Source organism: Procambarus clarkii, chromosome 13, assembly GCF_040958095.1.
Source record: "Procambarus clarkii isolate CNS0578487 chromosome 13, FALCON_Pclarkii_2.0, whole genome shotgun sequence".
NCBI lineage: Eukaryota > Metazoa > Arthropoda > Malacostraca > Decapoda > Cambaridae > Procambarus > Procambarus clarkii.
In genome coordinates this window covers 32,284,870-32,305,911 of record NC_091162.1, presented here as the reverse complement: position 1 = coordinate 32,305,911, position 21,042 = coordinate 32,284,870, and the positions used below count along the sequence as shown (strand labels likewise).

General features: G+C 42.1%; 2 protein-coding genes across 17 annotated transcripts in view; one reads left to right on the top strand and one right to left on the bottom strand.

Moving 5' to 3' along the window:
* The window catches only part of LOC123757282 (peroxisomal acyl-coenzyme A oxidase 3-like), a 546,669-nt gene that overhangs the window by 16,652 nt on the left and 508,975 nt on the right, over positions 1 to 21,042 (top strand). For 11 of the 16 annotated variants that reach the window (XM_069323862.1, XM_069323857.1, XM_069323852.1 and 8 more), the window contains exon 2: positions 14,690 to 14,871. The exons of 1 other annotated variant lie outside the window; for it this stretch is intronic. In XM_069323862.1, the coding sequence (XP_069179963.1) occupies positions 14,704 to 14,871 (168 nt within the window). In that variant the 5' untranslated portion in view covers positions 14,690 to 14,703. Of the gene's footprint in view, positions 1 to 11,034; positions 11,101 to 14,689; positions 14,872 to 21,042 lie in introns of all 16 variants that reach the window. 4 more of the 16 variants (XM_069323856.1, XM_069323863.1, XM_069323850.1 and 1 more) reach the window with 1 other exon arrangement.
* Positions 8,177 to 8,929, bottom strand: LOC123757112 (piggyBac transposable element-derived protein 4-like). The gene has a single exon (XM_045740494.2). The coding sequence runs from the start codon at positions 8,927 to 8,929 to the stop codon at positions 8,177 to 8,179; it is 753 nt and encodes a 250-aa protein (XP_045596450.2).

Sequence of the window (21,042 nt, the reverse complement as noted above, 5' to 3'; positions counted from 1 at the left end):
TATAAGGGCAAATTGAAGAACAATATTGCTAATACAATACAATAAAGTAGAGACAACACTATAAACTATATAAAAAACTAAAACTTTTTGTACTTACCAATACAGTGTTGTTTATGGAGCATGACATGGGTTGAACATTAGTTTTATCCACTCCACCTGCTCCAGGAAAACGTTTCCTGAAGAGTCAACCCATGTTTTTTTTATAGGTGGAGTGGATGGTGGGCAAGCATTACTGTTTATCAGCCAAGCATTGCCTCTTTCAATGGTATTTGCTATAGCATGGTGCAGGACACAGTGGCACATCACACTTGGCAGCAGGGAAGACCCCCTCAATTATAGACCTGTATCATTGACAAGTGTAATAGTGAAAGTATTGGAAAAGCTAATCAAAACTAAATGGGTAGAACACCTGGAGAGAAATGATACAATATCAGACAGACAGTATGGTTTTCGATCTGGAAGATCCTGTGTATCGAATTTACTCAGTTTCTATGATCGAGCCACAGAGATATTACAGGAAAGAGATGGTTGGGTTGACTGCATCTATCTGGACCTAAAAAAGGCTTTCGACAGAGTTCCACATAAGAGGTTGTTCTGGAAACTGGAAAATATTGGAGGGGTGACAGGTAAGCTTCTATCATGGATGAAAAATTTTCTGACTGATAGAAAAATGAGGGCAGTAATCAGAGGCAATGTATCGGAATGGAGAAATGTCACAAGTGGAGTACCACAGGGTTCAGTTCTTGCACCAGTGATGTTTATTGTGTACATAAATGATCTACCAGTTGGTATACAGAATTATATGAACATGTTTGCTGATGATGCTAAGATAATAGGAAGGATAAGAAATTTAGATGATTGTCATGCCCTTCAAGAAGACCTGGACAAAATAAGTATATGGAGCACCACCTGGCAAATGGAATTTAATGTTAATAAATGTCATGTTATGGAATGTGGAATAGGAGAACATAGACCCCATACAACCTATATATTATGTGAGAAATCTTTAAAGAATTCTGATAAAGAAAGAGATCTAGGGGTGGTTCTAGATAGAAAACTATCACCTGAGGACCACATAAAGAATATTGTGCAAGGAGCCTATGCGATGCTTTCTAACTTCAGAATTGCATTTAAATACATGGATGGCGATATACTATATATAGAGAATGTGTGCGACTACAGGAGAATAGGCAGGTACGTAAAAGGGAAAGATCGACCTTTGAGGATCACCCTAAACGGTGCCAAACAGATGGAAGAAGTACTAAGGAATGCTAGAAAATTGCAAAGGGATGAGGATGGGAAAGGGTGGTCATTAAGACGAGATCTTTCAAAAGAAGATAGAGAGAAGCTGAAACTGAACCTCGCCGAGGCAAAACATTTAAATGAGAGCAGGAATGAAGAAGAAATAAATTCTTTTTTCTACAAAGTGATAGGGGTAGGCAAACCAGTAAAGTGGTACATAAAGGCAAACCAACAAAATCAATAGAGAGAGGGGGAGTGAAGAATAAGGAGAGGGGGAACAAGTTCCTGAAGATTGCATACACCAACATAGATGGAGTGAGATCGAAGATACTGGAGTTAAGTGATGTAATACAGCTGCAGACACCAGACATTGTTGCACTCACGGAGACAAAACTTGAAGATGTAATTTTAAATGAGGTCATATTCCCGAGGGGCTACTCAATTTGGAGACGGGACAGAAAAATTAGGAAAGGCGGTGGCGTTGCTGTGCTGGTAAAAGAACACCTAAAGGTGAAGGAAATAATGACTGCCAATCCACAAGAAGTTGACATAATAGCACTAGAGATCTGCTATGAGGATGATAAACTAATGATGGAAAATGCATATAGTCCACCGCCAAGCAGCACATGGTCAAAGGAGGAGCTAGATAGTAAACGTGAAGGTCTTATAACAATAATGAGAGAGATTATAGCGAGAGCGGATAACGATAGATCACGACTGTTGATAGTCGGTGACTTCAACTTGAAATCCATAGACTGGGAAGCATATGAAGCTAAAACAGAAGATTTTTGGACCTGTAAATTTGTAGACCTCATCCTGGAAACATTCTTGTATCAACATGTTAAACAAGCTACGAGGATGAGGGAAGGGGACGTTCCCTCCATGCTAGATTTGATATTTACCAGGAAGGAGGAAGAGATATTTGACATTCAGTACCTTCCTCCCTTGGGTAAAAGTGACCATGTCTTTTTGGGAATAAAGTATGCAATGCGTTATAAGCTGGAAGAAAATAAGGAGGTTGAAGCAGTTGAAAAACCAGACTTCAGGAGAGGACATTATGGTGACCTTAGAAATTTTTTTAGTGAGTATAATTGGACAGACTTGATGCTAGGCAAGGAAGTGAATGAGATGTATGTCAAGTTTTGTGAAATATATGATAAAGGCACAAAAAAATTTATACCAAAACAGAGATGCAGAACTAGGAAACAGGATTGGTTCAATAGAAATTGCGAGAGGGCTAGAGACCGAAAGACACAAAAATGGAATCAATACAGGAAGAGGCCGAACCCCCAAACATACCAGCGATACAAAGATGCGAGAAACAACTACACGGCAGTGAGGAGAGAGGCAGAAAGAAATTTTGAAAAAGGGATTGCGGACAAATGTAAAACAGAACCAGGTCTATTCTATAAATTCATAAACAACAAATTGCAGGTAAAGGATAATATTCAGAGGTTGAAAATGGGAAATAGATTCACGGAAGATGAAAAGGAAATGTGTGAAACACTAAACGAAAAGTTCCAAAGTGTGTTTGTACAAAATGAAATCTTTAGGGAACCAGATACAATAAGAATTCCAGAGAACAACATAGAACACATAGAGGTGTCTAGAGACGAAGTGGAAAAAATGCTCAAGGAGCTCGGTAAGAACAAAGCAGCTGGCCCAGATGGCGTTTCACCATGGGTTCTGAGAGAATGTGCATCTGAGCTCAGCATTCCACTTCACCTGATCTTTCAGGCATCCCTGTGTACAGGAATCGTAGCAGACGGGTGGAAACAGGCTAACATAGTTCCAATCTACAAAAGTGGCAGCAGGGAAGACCCCCTCAATTATAGACCTGTATCATTGACAAGTGTAATAGTGAAAGTATTGGAAAAACTAATCAAAACTAAATGGGTAGAACACCTAGAGAGAAATGATATAATATCAGACAGACAGTATGGTTTTCGATCTGGAAGATCCTGTGTATCGAATTTACTCAGTTTCTATGATCGAGCCACAGAGATATTACAGGAAAGAGATGGTTGGGTTGACTGCATCTATCTGGACCTAAAAAAGGCTTTCGACAGAGTTCCACATAAGAGGTTGTTCTGGAAACTGGAAAATATTGGAGGGGTGACAGGTAAGCTTCTATCATGGATGAAAAATTTTCTGACTGATAGAAAAATGAGGGCAGTAATCAGAGGCAATGTATCAGAATGGAGAAATGTCACAAGTGGAGTACCACAGGGTTCAGTTCTTGCACCAGTGATGTTTATTGTGTACATAAATGATCTACCAGTTGGTATACAGAATTATATGAACATGTTTGCTGATGATGCTAAGATAATAGGAAGGATAAGAAATTTAGATGACTGTCATGCCCTTCAAAAAGACCTGGACAAAATAAGTATATGGAGCACCACTTGGCAAATGGAATTTAATGTTAATAAATGTCATGTTATGGAATGTGGAATAGGAGAACATAGACCCCACACAACCTATATATTATGTGAGAAATCTTTAAAGAATTCTGATAAAGAAAGAGATCTAGGAGTGGTTCTAGATAGAAAACTATCACCTGAGGACCACATAAAGAATATTGTGCAAGGAGCCTATGCTATGCTTTCTAACTTCAGAATTGCATTTAAATACATGGATGGCGATATACTAAAGAAATTGTTCATGACTTTTGTTAGGCCAAAGCTAGAATATGCAGCTGTTGTGTGGTGCCCATATCTTAAGAAGCACATCAACAAACTGGAAAAGGTGCAAAGACATGCTACTAAGTGGCTCCCAGAACTGAAGGGCAAGAGCTATGAGGAGAGGTTAGAAGCATTAAATATGCCAAAACTAGAAGACAGAAGAAAAAGAGGTGATATGATCACTACATACAAAATAGTAACAGGAATTGATAAAATCGACAGGGAAGACTTCCTGAGACCTGGAATTTCAAGAACAAGAGGTCATAGATTTAAACTAGCTAAACACAGATGCCGAAGAAATATAAGAAAATTCACCTTCGCAAATAGTGTGGCAGACGGTTGGAACAAGTTAAGTGAGAAGGTGGTGGAGGCCAAGACCGTCAGTAGTTTCAAAGCGTTATATGACAAAGAGTGCTGGGAAGACGGGACACCACGAGCGTAGCTCTCATCCTGTAACTACACTTAGGTAATTACACTTAGGTAATTACTAAAGAAATTGTTCATGACTTTTGTTAGGCCAAAGCTAGAATATGCAGTTGTTGTGTGGTGCCCATATCTTAACCCTTAACATGCTCGGGGTCTAATATCCTGCTATCCACACAGGCGCATGTCATTTTGAAAAAAAAAAAAATTTTTTTTTTTTGCTAATCTGTTAAGTTCTGTTCACTGATCACGGGAAAAATAAAAAAAAAATTCTATTGTACTTACTTTTGTTGCAATAGAGCCGAGAAGCTCTGCGATGACGTCACAATCTGCATGGTCGCTCATGCAGTACACGCCCGGGAGATGTTGCGCGCGGTCCTCAAACAGCCAGAGTTGCCACAAATATATTTTCGCGCTATTTATTTACAATGTCTAAGCGCATTTTATCTAATTTTTTTTCACTAATTGTGTTTCAAATACTGTTTGAACATATTTTGTATCAATAATTGTTGCATATTTGAGTATACACAGGCGCACACAAATGTTTTCAATTACGGCAATATAATATGTCATTACAGTCTATTATATTATATGTTCTGCTTATATGTTTACATATTTACACACTCGCACACGCTATACACACTTTGAAGCACACTTAGAAGATTTCTAGACTGTGGTAGTCATTGAAGCAGTCGACAGCACATAATGGGATACCACACGTTTCACACCATGTTTGCACAAGCTTCCGTTTCTTGTCTCTACGTGTCGTTGTTTTACACACCATGCAATCACGTTGGGCTATTGCACGCTTCACACCAGGTGGCAAATACTTAAGTTTGTGTGCTAGGAAGCCTTCAGTGTGAGCGAGGCGTGGAGTACCAGCATGCTGCAACAGTGGGTTTATGATGGGCCGCTGAATACCTGGGACATCTTTTGCAAACTTTCCTAATAACTGTATTGCAGCATCAAATACAAAGTCTTAGTCAAAGAAAGTCAAAGTCAAAGAAAGTGGGCTTACGTCCAGTTCTCACAAGGTACATGTTGAAACAGTTCAGCATGCTCATGTCCACAAGATGGAAGAACACTTTTTTCGTCCACCTACATGTCTTCCGCACACACTCTGCAGTGCCAATCATCATGTCTGATTTATCAATCAACCGCATGTTGATATTATAGTCTAAAACACAGTCTGGCTTATATAGTGGTGCGTTTGTTTTATGGCTCACTTTCCCACTGTTCACCATTGTTCCATCATGAATTGTTGTCAACAAGTTCACCTCTCTTTTGTCTTTCCACCGAACTGACAGAATGTTATCACTTTTCCTTCTCTGACACTCACCAACTGCAATGTCGTTGTCAAACACAGGCATTTCCCTTCGTTGTGGCTTTACTGTACCAACCAATCCGGTTCTATTTTCTAGCAAGAACCGAGCTAGCAAGGGACTTGTATAGTAATTATCTGTGTATAAAATGTGTCCCTTGTTCATCCACGGAGCCATGATGGTCTTCACTACACTCCCCGAGAATCCATGTTCGTCGTTACCGGGAATGTCTACATCACTAGCCGAGTACAGAATCATGTGTAACACGTATCCTGTCTCACAATCACAAAGAACAAAAAATTTCAGGCCAAATCGGTTTCGTTTTGAGGGAATGTACTGTTTGAATGGAACACGTCCCTTGAAAAGTATGAGAGATTCATCAACCACCAGCTTCGGTGCTGGTACGTAAAAATCTCTGAATTTTCCAATAACATCGTTCATGTAGTGCCTCACTCGCCACAGTCTATCATCAGGTGTTCGGTCCTGAACACTTCCAAAATGTAGACACCTGAGGAGTATCTGAAACCTGTCTCGTGACATATATTTCCCGAATAAAGGTGTTGGTATTGTCTTGTCCTTGCTCCAATAGTCATTTATTGCATGTTTGTGACAGTGCTTCATCAACAAACAGAGTGCCAAAAACACATACATTTCCGCCACTGTGGTATTTTTCCAACACTGCAGTCGTGAAAATTCTGTGATTTCCCTCTCAATCAGGTAAGCAGCATGCAGGTTCGTTTGGTGTACAATGTATTCCATGAGTGGTTCATCGTAGAATGCTGTAAAATATTCCATCTCAGCCATGTCCTCACCTTGGTTAGGGAAAAGGTTTGTAATCCCTACATCTTTATCGTCAAAGTGAGGAATATTAGGAATAAAATCGTCACCATCACTCCACTCAAGTACACCAGGCGTCCTGCGAGATGCAGAGGAAAGACGGCGAGGAAGCGATGCATACCGGCGACCAGGAGCTGAATACCGTCTGCGAGAAGCACGGCGGCTACGTGCACGTGAGGTGGGTGCACGTGAACACGAGGGTCTTGGTCCCTCATGTGGTGCCATGCGGTGGCGCTTGGCTGGGCGAGATGCTGCTGACGCGACAATTTCTCGCCCAGTTACACCACTGGTACCAGCCACAGGCTCAATAAAACTTTGATCTGAGTCACTAAACCCAGAAAAGGAGTCACCTCCCTCTGACTCGTCACCCTCAAACAGAAAATATCCACAGGAACTGTGAGGTCGTGGTAGAATTGGGGTAGAAAATGGGCGAGGAGGCATGGGAGAGCGTATAGGCCTCGCCATGGCATGGCGGTCATTTTCACTTTCACTGCTGCTGCTACTATCTCCCGACAACTGTGTATAATCCTCATCGTTGTCTGAATCGTCAAACACACTTTCTTCACCTTCAGAGAATAATTCGTGGGCTATTTGCTCTGGGGTGAGGGACTGAGTGATGCGTGCTCGTGAGGCGTTTGACCGTGCGCTCGCCATGGTGACTCTCGCTAAACTGAGGCCTCCCATGCCATCGGAGCGTGAGCTGGATTTTTTTTCAAAATGGCCGCTGTTTACTAGAGCCCCTGGGCAGCGTATGGGACCCCCAGCTACACCGCGGGCCATTCAAATCGTGCGCAGTACCCATACACTTCATATGAAGTGAAGCGCAGTTGACTGGTAAAACGATTTACACTTCATATGAAGTGATGCGCACTTTAAGGGTTAAGAAGCACATCAACAAACTGGAAAAGGTGCAAAGACATGCTACGAAGTGGCTCCCAGAACTGAAGGGCAAGAGCTACGAGGAGAGGTTGGAAGCATTGAACATGCCAAAACTAGAAGACAGAAGAAAAAGAGGTGATATGATCACTACATACAAAATAGTAACAGGGATTGATAAAATCGACAGGGAGGATTTCCTGAGACCTGGCACTTCAAGAACAAGAGGTCATAGATTTAAACTAGCTAAACACAGATGCCGAAGAAATATAAGAAAATTCACCTTCGCAAATACTGTAGAGTGGTAGACGGTTGGAACAAGTTAAGTGAGAAGGTGGTGGAGGCCAAGACCGTCAGTAGTTTCAAAGCGTTATATGACAAAGAGTGCTGGGAAGACGGGACACCACGAGCGTAGCTCTCATCCTGTAACTACACTTAGGTAATTAAAAAAATTACTTATAGTGTGTCCCCCTCCTTTTACCAGACATTCTGCAAACACAACACCTCAGACGCTTCTCTGTCTTTACTTGGGTATGGGACAAGTTTTTGTTGAGACGTTCTGGATTATCCACAATACAGGGTTTTGTCCTAGCAGAAGCACCACTAGGGATAATTAGAGTCTCGTCTTCTGACTCAGACGATGAAGGTACAGCTACAGGTACGGGTGAAGTGAATAGTGGGCGCCTCACACCTGAAGGTCCTGGTGTTGATGGTCTGGGTGTTGCAACATTGGCTCCAGTGGCATTTACATCAGGAGCATGTGGGATGTCATCATTTTGCTGAGGCCATTTACTAGGATGATAGAACAGTAGTGCCGAAATGACTTCTTCCTGTAAATGAAGTAATGAGTTTCCTTCTATCTGTTGTGTAGTATTTGTACATCACATAAGCATTGTGGATAGCCATTTGCAAAAAATAGAAGGTCATTTTCTTCATCCATTTGAGATGTTTCCTTGTGAAGTGATAATATTTGACCATTTGGTCTAAGTGATCAACGCCTTTCATGTTTGTACTGTAGTCACAGATTGTGTTTGGCTTGTTGACAGTGACCTGTTGCACTGAAGATGTTCCATCTCGATTCCGTACTCGTTTCCTATGTTTGACTTCTTGTGTATCTACATTGTGGCAAGTTGTTATGAGTGAAACAACTCGCTTATCTTTCCACAAAATTATGAAAGTATTGTCCTTCCGTTTGAATACAGTTTTATCTACCGGCAATTCACCCTTTGCACTGATCTGAAGGGTTTTAGGTGCACCATGTAGCATTCTGATAGTACCACAGGTGTATACCCCTACTTCAAGCAATAATTCACTCAATCGAACTAAATTATAATAGTTGTCTATATATAAATGGTAACCGTTGTTCTTCAATGGTTCAATCAAGCCCATTACCACTTCAATTGTCGTTTTCCCAATTCCTGCATAAATTTCAAAATCAAAGATGTAGCCAGTCTTGGATTCAGCTAGCATGTAGAGCTTTATTCCATATTTATCATGTTTATTGGGATTATAAGTCTTGAAAGCTAGACGGCCACGCCATGGCATTGTGCCTTCATCCAAACTCAAATTTTTCTGAGGAATGTATAATGTCTTGAATTTCTGCGTGAGATATTGCATGACTTATTGAACTTTGATTAGTCTGTCTAGATTGTGGCCTTGTGGAATGGACTTATTGTTATAAATATGAAAATACTTTCCAATCATTTCATATCGTTTAGAAGTCATAAACATATTGAAATAAGGTATGTGCCAGAATCTGCCTGTTTGCCAGTACATTCTAATTCTTGGCAACGGGCAAATACCCATCAAGATCATCAGTCCCAAATATCGTGCCATGTCTTTCACGGTCATTGGTTCCCATTTCTTGTTTGTCGTTGTCCCAGTATGTACATTGTTTTGGGAAGCATACAAATTAGTTTCATAAGTCATATATTTTAGCAAGCTTTGAGTGAGAAATAGTTGAATAAAACCCAAAGCAGTTGTAGGTACAGGAACAGTCAAGCCTGGTGTGGCTGTAAAACTGTCTACAAAGGATTGAGTATTGTCACTACACCACCCTTCATCAGAACCTGTTGGTGGTGGGGTACGTGTGGTACGTTTGGCTCTGGCATGAACTCCAGTACCTCACCATGCACGTGTGGCACTCTCAACCTCAGACTCCTCACTTCCATCACTATCAAAATCCTCCTCTGCTGTTTCTGTTTCAATACATTCACTAACTTCATCAGTGTCAGTCTCAACAACACTTTCGTCACTAGATAACTCAGACAATTCATCAAATACAGCCTGAAACTTAGAGGGTGTGAGTCGCACTCGCTTGTATTTCTCGTGTACACTACTTAGCTTCTCACTCTAACGCTTTGTTTTCGGTGATTTCTTCCTGGAAGGGTCTTGTTCATGATCACTATTCATCGTGGAGTAAGCGCAGATAGTATCTAAAGCCCCACTAAGAAATATAGCCACGGAAAATAGCCGAAATGTTCACATGTTGTGGAGGCGAGGGGAAGAGTGACCGGTCACAACAATGGAGCGAAAACAGTGGACCTATGGCGCGGCCCGCGCCGCCTGGGTGCCACATGGCCTAACAAAGAGAACAGGAAGACGTTGGTGCTCAGTTTAAAATCAGTTCAAAAGAATTCGGATAAAAACCGGATTTTCTGCAAATATTTTAATGAACGACGCAATGCTGCATCGTTACTGGACCACCCTCGAGTAAAAGAACGACGCAATGCTGCGTCGTTACCGAGCCAAAGTGTTGAATTAATAAAGGTAAGCTGCCTAAGAGTATTATTCTGTATAAAATGTATTTTTTAGTTAATATATTTGGGAGTGTGGAACGGAAAAAATATATTTGTTAATATATTTGGGGGGAAAATTCGTGTTTTTTTTTTTTCAGTTTTCATGCTGTCTCTTGCTGTTTCATGTTTCATGCTGGCAACAGATTAAATACGAAAACTGAGGTACCACTGTACAGTAACTTATTTTTGGCACACCACAAATTTGTCATATTATAATGCAGTGCAGTACAGGGGTTAAAATACTTGATCAGATACTTCACGAATGAAAAGTACAGTAGTTAATATTGCTCTTTAGTACAATACTTTCATTAGTTTAGGAACACTGAAGAAGCAGTCATGGGTTAATTGTAACTTTAACCCTTTAACAGCACAAATTGTATTGTATATATATATACAGTTTTGGTCTTACTGCCTAGGCGCACAGCACACATCGTATATATATATATATATATATATATATATATATATATATATATATATATATATATTAGTATATTTTGGTAGCAGTCTTTCCTGTAGACATATATTATTAAATATGACCTGTGTATCAGGTACCAGTGTAAAAATGTCGTCAACATACCTGCAGTATATGGCCGGTTTCAAGTTCATGTCGACTAAGACTTTTTGCTCGATGGTACCCATGTAGAAGTTTGCAAACAGGACACCTAGGGGAGAACCCATGGCGACCCCATCTACTTGCTTATACATGTGTCCATCCGGGTTCAAGAAGGGTGCCTCTTTAGTACAAGCTTGGAGTAGTTTCCTTAGGATATTTTCTGGTATGTCAAGAGGAGTATAGGCTGGATCACGATACACTCTTATCGGCTATCATCCCGATTGTCTCGTCCACAGGTACGTTGGTGAACAGTGATTCTACGTCCAACGAGGCTCTTATCCCTGTGGCCCGTGTGCCCCGCAGTAAGTCAACAAATTCTTTTGGAGACTTCAGGCTGAAGGCGCAAGGGACATAAGGAGTCAGCAGGCCGTTGAGTCGCTTCGCCAGTCTGTTAGTGGGTGTGGGTATCTGGCTAATGATTGGCCGAAGTGGGTTTCCAGGCTTGTGTGTCTTAACATTTCCATATGCATATCCAGGTTTATATTCCCCAATAATCTTTGGCAGGTGGAGTCCTGATTTCTTGGCGTTCACAGTTTCGATCAGTTTGTTGACCTTTGCTTTCAATTCGGCTATACCCCCTATTAGACTATTTTACAGGAACTTCTTTTCCGCAGCTCATAAAACAGAGGAAAGGGTCCTGAAAGATATTGTTAATAGAAACGTTATCCCTACAGACAAAAATCAGAGGATACAACTGACGATTTACTATAAAACCAGAAAAACGGCCAGCCTACTCATGAGAAACTCTCCAGACACAAAGCAGAACGCTTTAAAAGAGACCAACGTCGTCTATGCCTTCAAATGCCCTCTTGGGGACTGTAAGCTCCAAAAAACCCAGTATATAGGCAAGACAACAACATCTCTTTCTAGGCGTTTAACGATGCATAAGCAACAGGGCTCCATTAAGGAACATATAATCTCTTCCCACAACCAAACCATCGCCAGAGAAATCCTAGTAAACAACACAGAAATCATCGATAGATACAGCGATAGCAGGCGGCTTGACGTTTGCGAGGCACTACACATTAAGAAGTCAACACCAGCAATCAACAGCCAATTAATGCACAACTATATTCTACCCACCTCAAGACTCCGCTCCAATATAGAAGCATCAAGAAATATGGACCAATAGGCTTTCTACAATCACTTCCATTTCAATACCCATTGTTTCGTGTTCTGTCTTGTGTTGATGAATTTAATACCCAATTAAAACCACCTCACTCAAATGTAGATATAAACAAATCGGAGATGTGTAAGTTCTATTCAGTTGTGTATGTGTAAACTAAAGTCTTTGAAAATGTAATAAGTTTTACGAAACGCGCTCAAGTGTCGCGTCAGACTAGAAATAAAAATGAATTTTGGAGAATTGATTTTTGAATTACCTCCAACAGTGAAAAGAAATGTACGAAAGATTGAGAAAATTCGTGTTAGAATTATTAATCTTACTTTTTCGGTCATATTTAATAATATGTTAAGGATTGGTGCCTAGTCAATCCTCCCCGGCCAAAGCACTCAAAAAGCACTGGGTGAGTGAGTGTTTTAACACTATCACTGGGACTAATGTCATTGCTACCTCCCCCCCTCCCTTCCTAAATTATTATTATTAATTTTCCTATTCTGAACTAGAACTATATATTTTATATATATATATATATATATATATATATATATATATATATATATATATATATATATATATATATATATATATATATATATATATATATATATATATATTTAAAATTCCTGCAACTATACGGGGTTCACATCAGCTTCCTCAGAGCTCTAGTAAACAGATCCCATTTATAAAAAAAAAATCGTGGGGCAACATTCCCAGGTGTGAGAGCCTCAGTGCTGAGTGAGCAACCAAGGCTGGCACACGCAGCATGAGCTAACAGCACTGCTGTTCAGCTTGTGACCACAGCATCTCCTAAAAATGTCAAAATATATATGTAACTGCTATTATTTAGCTATGACAGTATTACAGAAGAGCCTGACTGTGATAAAGATTGTGTACAATGTTCAGATATCAGTGAACACAATGCTGTTCAAGATGCTCACAGTAAACTGCTATTGTTTGGTTCATCTACGAATCTTGAAAATACTTCTCATGATCCTTTACAAAATAAAGTCGTGGAAAATGATTAATTTACACGATTTAATGACCAGGATTCTGATAATAGCAGCATTGTGGTGAGAATTATCGATGTGGATAGTATGGTGTGTGTGTTATCTTCGTGTGATCTTCGAGATCATCGAAAACTTGTCATGAGGATCGTCTTGAAGCCCTTCAAATGTACTCACTAGAAAGGAGGCGAGAGAGATACCAAATAATATACACATGGAAAATACTGGAGGGCCAGGTCCCAAATCTACACAGTAAAATAACAATGTACTGGAGTGAACTATACGGACAAAAATGCAGAATAGAACCAGTGAAGAGCAGAGGTGCCATATGCACAAATAGAGAACACTGTATAAACATCAGAGGTCCACGGTTGTTCAACACCCTCCCAGCGAGCATAAGAAATATTGCCGGAACAACAGTGGACATCTTCAAGAGGAAACTAGATTGTTTCCTCCAAGGAGTGCCAGACCAACCAGGCTGTGGTGGGTATGTGGGCCTATGGGGCCACTCCAAGCAACAACCTGGTGGACCAAACTCTCACATGTCAAGTCTGGCCTCGGGCTGGGCTTGGGGAGTAGAAGAACTCCCAGAACTCCATCAACCAGGTATCAACCAGGTATGGTGGGAGGAGGAGTTTTACCTGGAGCAAACCTGGAGAGACTCCAGGTATAATTTCGGTTCTGGGAATTCTTCTACTCCCCAGTGAGTAGATGAGGGAGGGAGGTGGCATCATCAGCTGACTGTGTGGCAGCCACTGTTATTGTCTGGATTCACCATACCAGCTTAGTAGTTTGTTATGGTGAACACAAATGTAGATACTTATATATTACGTGTGTGCATATAGTGTAATAACAGCACAAACAGTGTGCTGGGAGGAGCCATTTTGGTGAGTGAGGTGTCATCATCCGCTAGCTGCCGTATGACTTGTCATGCAGTGTATGGTGGCGGCTATGCTTTTTGATCACCATACCAGCTTAGTTGTACAGTTATGTTGAACAAAACATGTACATACTTATAAATATAATGTATGTGTATAGTGCAATAACAGTACAAACAGTATGGTGGTAGGAGGAATGTTGGTGAGGGAGGAACGTAGCAGTGTCACCTGACTGGTGTTGGTGGCCACTATGCTATTTAGATGCACCATACCAGCTTAGTGGTTCCCTATGGTGAACAAAACATGTATATATTTATATATAACATGTGCATATAGTATAATAACAGAAAAAATATTTGCTTTATATTTTATGAATATAGTAATTGAATGACTAAAATGCACACCATACTTTTGAGTATAGCGATGGTTCACTTGTTTTATTATACAAATATATCACACTACACGCTATTGAATAATATTACTGCAAAAAACAGAGAAAAAATCAATCAAAGACATTGAAATAATTACAAATATCTTTGTGGCAACTCCTGCCTCACAGCTCGGGTGGAGGAGACCGACCAAGACGTCTACTCTGTCAGCGCCTCAATTTTGCCAGATTTCCTCGCCTTATTGCGTCCAAAATATGTTATCTATAATTGTTTTATTATTTTTCCTGTGATCAGAGAACATATTTTAATAATCTTAGAGGGTTTTTTTCTTACAGCAGTGTTGTTGGCTATTAGCAGCAGCGCTGCCCAGAGATTAAAGTCTTATGAATTTTAATAGTAGGAGTCAGTGAGAGTTCAACCCTAACTTGGCACTGTGCTGCATCATTGAACATTGCCAGATTTGCTTACAATTACAATGTTCTAAAATTTTATTTCAGGTAACTTGGTCATAATGGAGGGATCAGTGATGTATTCAGCAGGTGCTGAAGAAGGGACAGATTTGAATGAACTCATCCCAGATTTACCCGAGGGCCCGCTTAGCCAGTACCGGGCCAGAGCATCATTTAACTGGAAGAAGATGAAGGCACACATTGATCCTCCAGAAGTAATTGCTTTTATGGTATGATATCCTGATTACTGTAAAACTGTTTAAACTTTAAATATAGTTATTCTTAATATTACTCTTTTCAAACATCGTATTATATAGTGTTACAACTGCTCCTTGCAAGTAGGATACAGCCACCTCTCAGTGCTTGTTAAAGTGTAAATAAAGTAAATTGTTAAAAGTAAATTGTAAAAAATTGTAAATTGTAAATTGTAAAAAATTGTAAATTGTAAAAAATTGTAAATTGTAAATTGTAAAAAATTGTAAATTGTAAATTGTAAAAAATTGTAAATTGTAAATTGTAAAATGTAAAAGTTAATTGTTAGTGGAACAAATAGATAGAATATATAAAATATCAAATTGTATACAAGGATTATTTATGTTAGCTCCCTGAAACTAGCATACTGTTTAAGTGCCACATTACTTGGAGTCATCAGTCACAGAGTTCTTGTATGCCTACCAGAGACCAGAGCCAGAACCTGGCCCCCTCAGAGAGGTGTAGGGAGCAATGGCTCATGAACACATTACTTTTAAAGTTTATCATCTTGCCATTGACCAGGGAAGGTACCCAGAAACATAGGCAAATCAAAACAGACTATACTGCCTGGTTAAAAAATGCGACTTACTCTCTCAAAATATCAAAAGAACTTCCACACAAAGAGAACAAACAAGCAAAACCTCGTCCAACTAACCCCCCGCTTGTTAGTGCCAACCCTCCCCTCAGTGAGGGGAGGGGGGGCTCACTGGGGGGGAGGGGGCCCACTGGGGGGAGTGGGAGACAGCCCATTGAGCTGGGCCGCCCACCAGCCAGTTCTTGAATGATAAAAGCCATCATTCGGAGGGAGTGATGGAACCTACTGGGCTCACACAGAAACTGCCGTTTCATTACATTCAATGCTGGTTTTCTGTGGGGGAGCTTCATCAGCTCCCTGAAGCTAACTATCCACAGAGAAGGAAATACAGGGACTTACGAGGAAGGTGGCAACACTAGATATCAATCCGAGGAAGAGACATTCGGCCGCGACAGACACCCCAAAGCCACACAAGGCTGCAGAGGGCAAGGGATATTCACCAGACACCTGGTGGCCAAGACCCTGTTAGACCTCCAAAAAAATCTTTGCAAAATGTACAGCACAGAGTGTGTCCCGCAGGGTGTATCCCGCAGTGTGTCAAGAGGATCGGCGCCACATCTGTGTCACCCAAGGAAGGAAGAGGATACTTGTGATGCCAGGGAGCAGCCAAGGATGTGGTGTTGGATCTAAAGTGACACTCATGTGGTAGGATACATTGAGACTATGCATGTGAATAGATTAACATTAGTATTAATGAAGGTTGAGAGCGGCCATTGACTGCAGACTTAATTGAGGCTATCCAAGACAATTAATTATTTATTTATGTAGTTTTTTTGTTAGTAAATATTCTTTTAGTTTTAAACGTTGTGTTTACATGTACCTTTATTACGATTACGCCATGTCATTTATATGTGAAAGCCTGACAATAGGGTACTGACTTGAGTTCAGGAATAAAGATTTAATAAAATTGGAGGAACGTAGCATCATGTTTCAAGTGGACTAGAGTAGAGAAATTGAAGTCATTTCTTGTGTACTGGGTGCATGTGAGAACCCCCATAATCACAATAGCTGGATAAAAAAGAGTTCGAGATAGACACCTGCCACCCTTTGACACATGCTGCTCTATCTCCCACTCTCTGGGGATAGAAGGTAGCCTAGTGAGTTCCCAGAGGTGCTGCAAGGTCCCTGTGTTTTGGGACTGGTGTACACAGGGATTAAGCGCCAACTTCATCATGAAGGAAAATGAGTACAGAGCCAACAGTAAAGAGAGCAGTGACAGAGTGTTACCGTTAGAGCTCAACAAGGCTCTGCCCTTTGTCTTCCCCTGTGACACCAGCCTGTGATCTACCCTCATGCCCATGATGTTAGAAGTATGCTGTTCTCTCTACACTGTTGAAGCTCTGCAGTATCTCTTGAGCTTTTGTACTGAACCACTATTCCAGTTAGACCAAGACTGATGGAGATTTACTGTCGACAGCTTATATTACAACCTTCTTCTAACTTACCAAACTCACCAACATACCTAGCGATGCTTGTACACTTGGGTAGATATATTAATAGTAATTAGCTCATACAGGATTAGTGTAGAACTTAATGGAGTGCAGTATTCTCAGGGATAACTTAAGTGGCACATTTAATTGCTTGCACTGAAACTAATGAGAATTTGGAGCAATTATATTACTCCTTAATATAATTGCTACTCTGACCTCCTGGTTGCTTTCCCTGGTTGTATTGTGTAATGACTGGCATGTAAAGTCTAGCTTTTGTTATTGATGTAAATGTTTCTCTTAGTTAAAATACTAGTTTGTATTATTTGCGTTAATTTTTATATTTCATTTGTGTTTGTGTCGGGGTTTCGCGTCAGTAAGTTAAGTAACCGTGCTTAATATCCTGGCAATATCGACAATGTCGGGGTTTCTCTACCTCTCACCAGCCACTACCAAGTACTAGTAGTGGTAACTGTTACTTACTGTAGCCCTGCGGGTCTTCACTCCATCCTCGAGGTGCCACTGTTCACCTGGAGAGTTTCCCAGTCAATCTCCAGCCGGCCTCCTAGCCAAAGACGAGTGGGAACACAATCTACTCTCTTGATCATGTGCCCGCCCCGACAGAGGGCTCGACTGCTAACTGAAAGGTCGCCAATTGCTGTTCTCCGTGTCCAGTAACACGTCAGTGGTATTGTGGAATTGTGGTAATAGTGGCAGAGAGCTCACTAATTGAATTGAGTAACAGGCAGGTATGTATCTCAATCACTCTCTCTCTATATGGACTCAATAATCTCAATAGCAACAAGTAATGGAGGGATAATGCAAACATGAAGGTGGTTTTGTATTTTACTTAAAATATTAAAGTATTATCTCTATCAACAACAAGGCGATGAAGTTCATGGCAGCAGATCACTTCCCCTTCATAAACTGGAACACAACAAGATGGCAACACTCCCCCTCCTGTCATTCCCAGCTGCCACGCCCCCTCGCTGTATAATCTCTGTGTACTTGTTGTCCTGGTGTTAAGCGCCTATTTCTTTAAATTCACAGTAAACACAATAATGGCAATCAACACAGTAACTTGCTATAATGGCGTTAAACGCAATAATCATTGCACTGGCCTTAAGCTCAATAAATCATTTCAATGGCAATTAACGCAGTAACTCACAGTAATGGCATTAAACACCGTATATCACAGTAATGGTAATAAATGCAATAAATCACTGTACTGGCCTTAAACACCGTAAGTCACTTCAATGGCAATATCACAGTAAATCACTGTACACATGAATATGTTATTCAATACTCCAGCATATATATAGATCACTTCATCAATATTAGCAATAATGAGTCAATACAGGGCACACAGCCTTATACTAATAAATGGTACACTTATATATATATATATATATATTCTCTGACACAAACTTATAATATTAATGTCACATGAGTATAAATGTCCTCGACACAGCAATCTCTTCAATAAATCACAGGTGCACTCACACACCACATATATATTTCGTGAGAGCTCTCTACAGCATCTCTCTGCACAACTGTGCCTTACTATGACATAGACATTGGTGAGCCCTGCTCACGACATAGAAGATACTCTGGCTAAAATAGCTGACTAAAGGGGAATGGGGAGGGAAAACTGAATTACCTACTTCCACCTCAATGATGTGGACTCACCCTTTGTTGAGAGTTGGATTGAAGCTCCTGGTTCCAGCTCTCAACTCGTAGGGAACGCCCCCACACACACACTGATGCTCTCTCCAGGAACCTCTTCAACACGTCAAAAAACGCGTCTTCACCGTGCTCTATCCTCTGCAGGCCCGTGCTCCTCCACAACTTCTTGAAGGGTTGAAGTCTGTCTCCTGGCCGTCGACTTCTCCTCACAACTACGCCTGCAGTCCTTTCTCTCAGCTGCAGTCGTCCTGATTCCCAGCTAGTTCCGTTCTTCTGCTGACTCTCGGTGGATTGGCCCAGCCGTTACGTCGTCACTAAACGGGTGAACTTGCTCAGACGTCCCGAACGTCACTGCACAGACTTCACTTCTTGCAAAGCACCTGTCACTGGAGCACTTGCTGCTCAATTCTCGTCGATTCCTTCTTCGGTTCAACACATGGAATAAAGGAAGACCTCACAGGGTGCTTGCAGACTACTGAGTGACGCGTAAAATCCACCGGAGTGGGGTAGACTGTCAAACTGACAGGACCCTTGATCGCACGTCCGACCTCGACATGTCGTGTCAAACTGCTGGGCGCCACAGCCCGCGCCGTCCGGACCCCCCTGCTCTCGTGACGTCATACTTGCCAGGGGCATTTCTCATTGGCTTCCTGTGCCACGTCACTGTTCTTGACCAATCTGGTGCCACTGATGTCATACCGTTTTGGCAGTAAAATGGAGGGGCCGGTGCCATATTGGTGTCCTAAAGGGCCTATACCACAGGCCAAAACACTCTTCTTTTGCGAATTTCTCGCCAACGCGAGAACATTCCACGCTCCCACATACGTCAAATTGTTCCCCGGAACGTAAAGAACGTTCGGGAAAAGTGGATATGACTCTTACAGCTGGCATGGGAGAAATATAAGGAGGGGAACACCGTCACAGTTTGAGAGTATGTATTAGTAAATATGCTTGAGTGTGTGTGTGTGTGTGTGTATAATTTTCCTACGCATTTCTGGGGGGAGCCCCGTCGGCTCCCCAGAGCTTTACCAGGCTGATATGCTAATGTCAGACTTTGGCATCAGTCATGTGTATGGAGTTCTAGGGCCTACCGGGGACCACGGCCAGAACCTGGCCCCATCAGAGAGGCAAGGGGAGCAATGGCCTATAGAAACCCCTGTGTGGTTGGAAGCATTCTATGTTTGCCATCGACCGGGTCAAGCATCCAGAAAGGTAAGCATTCCAAAACAAACCCCTATCCTGGTTAAAATTGCTACCTAAAGCCGAACTAGTGGATAGAACTCCCCAACAGAAAACAAGCAAACGAGTATGACGTCACACGTCACCGCGCCGCTATCTGCGCAGCTCCCCCCTCCCCGGGAGGGGGAAGGGAGAGCCCCAGACCTCCCACGCTGGCTATCCACCCATCAGCTCTGAGGCTGGATGTCAAAACACGTGAAAACCGCCGACCGGAGGGAGGGAGGGTTGCCGGGGAGCTTCCAGTTCTCACCCAGAAAATGGCTTTTCATTATATTCAACGCTGGTTTTCTGGGGGGAGCCCCGTAGGCTTCCCGGAGCTAACTACCCACAGAGGAAGGTCAAAGGGGACGGAACCGGGAGGCGGACACCAAGCACCCCCCACGGAAGCGAGACAATCGGCAGCAAACGCCAACCCAAGGCGCCACAGCCCCGAAAAGTCCTGGGAAGGGGGAGCCCCAGACCTCCCACACCAGCTATCCACCCATCAGTTCTGAGGTTGATGCTATGGGCACCGGTTATGTGCTCCGGCTCCAGTAGTTGTTTCAGCACTGTACCTAGAGTGTGGTGTCTGTTTTCTAGGTGGTGCTCGAGCCGGGAGTGAGTCTCCAGTACTCGGGCTGCATGCGCCTAGGGTTCCCTTCCCTAGGTGCCCTGTAAGTACTGCCCTTGGAGCTTGGGGCCACCTTCCACAAGTTCCTTGGGTCCTGCCCCTACTAGGCCGTTTACTGCTTGGTTTTTGACCGCTCTTTGTGTGCTCGGGTGTTCTGTCTCCCTTGTTCGCCTTAGGGTAAGGGGCAGTTTTGCACTGGTTGTGCGCAGGGTACTGTGCAGCTTGTCTTTACCAATCATGGCGGCCGGCTCTGTTCCGCTTAAGTACACTGTCCTCTTGCGGGGTTTTCTTTTTCTTTTTGTTTATCTACCTGGTGGGGGGTCTGCCTTTGTTCTTGCCCCTTGTGTCCCTTGTGTTCTGAATATTTTCTGGTGGTACCCCCTGCTAGGTCCCCGTGAGAGTACACATCCCGGGGGTTCAGCTCTTAGAAAGTTGTTTGGTTGCTTTGGGCGCCGGTTAGCAGTACCCTGCCTGGGATTACCTGAGCGCGAGTCCTCTTATAGTAAACGTTCGGGACCCTGGGAAACCCCTGGGGGCGCGTGGGTCCGATGGATGTGACCCCAGAGTCCCCCCTTGCTTCCAGCGAGTTTGA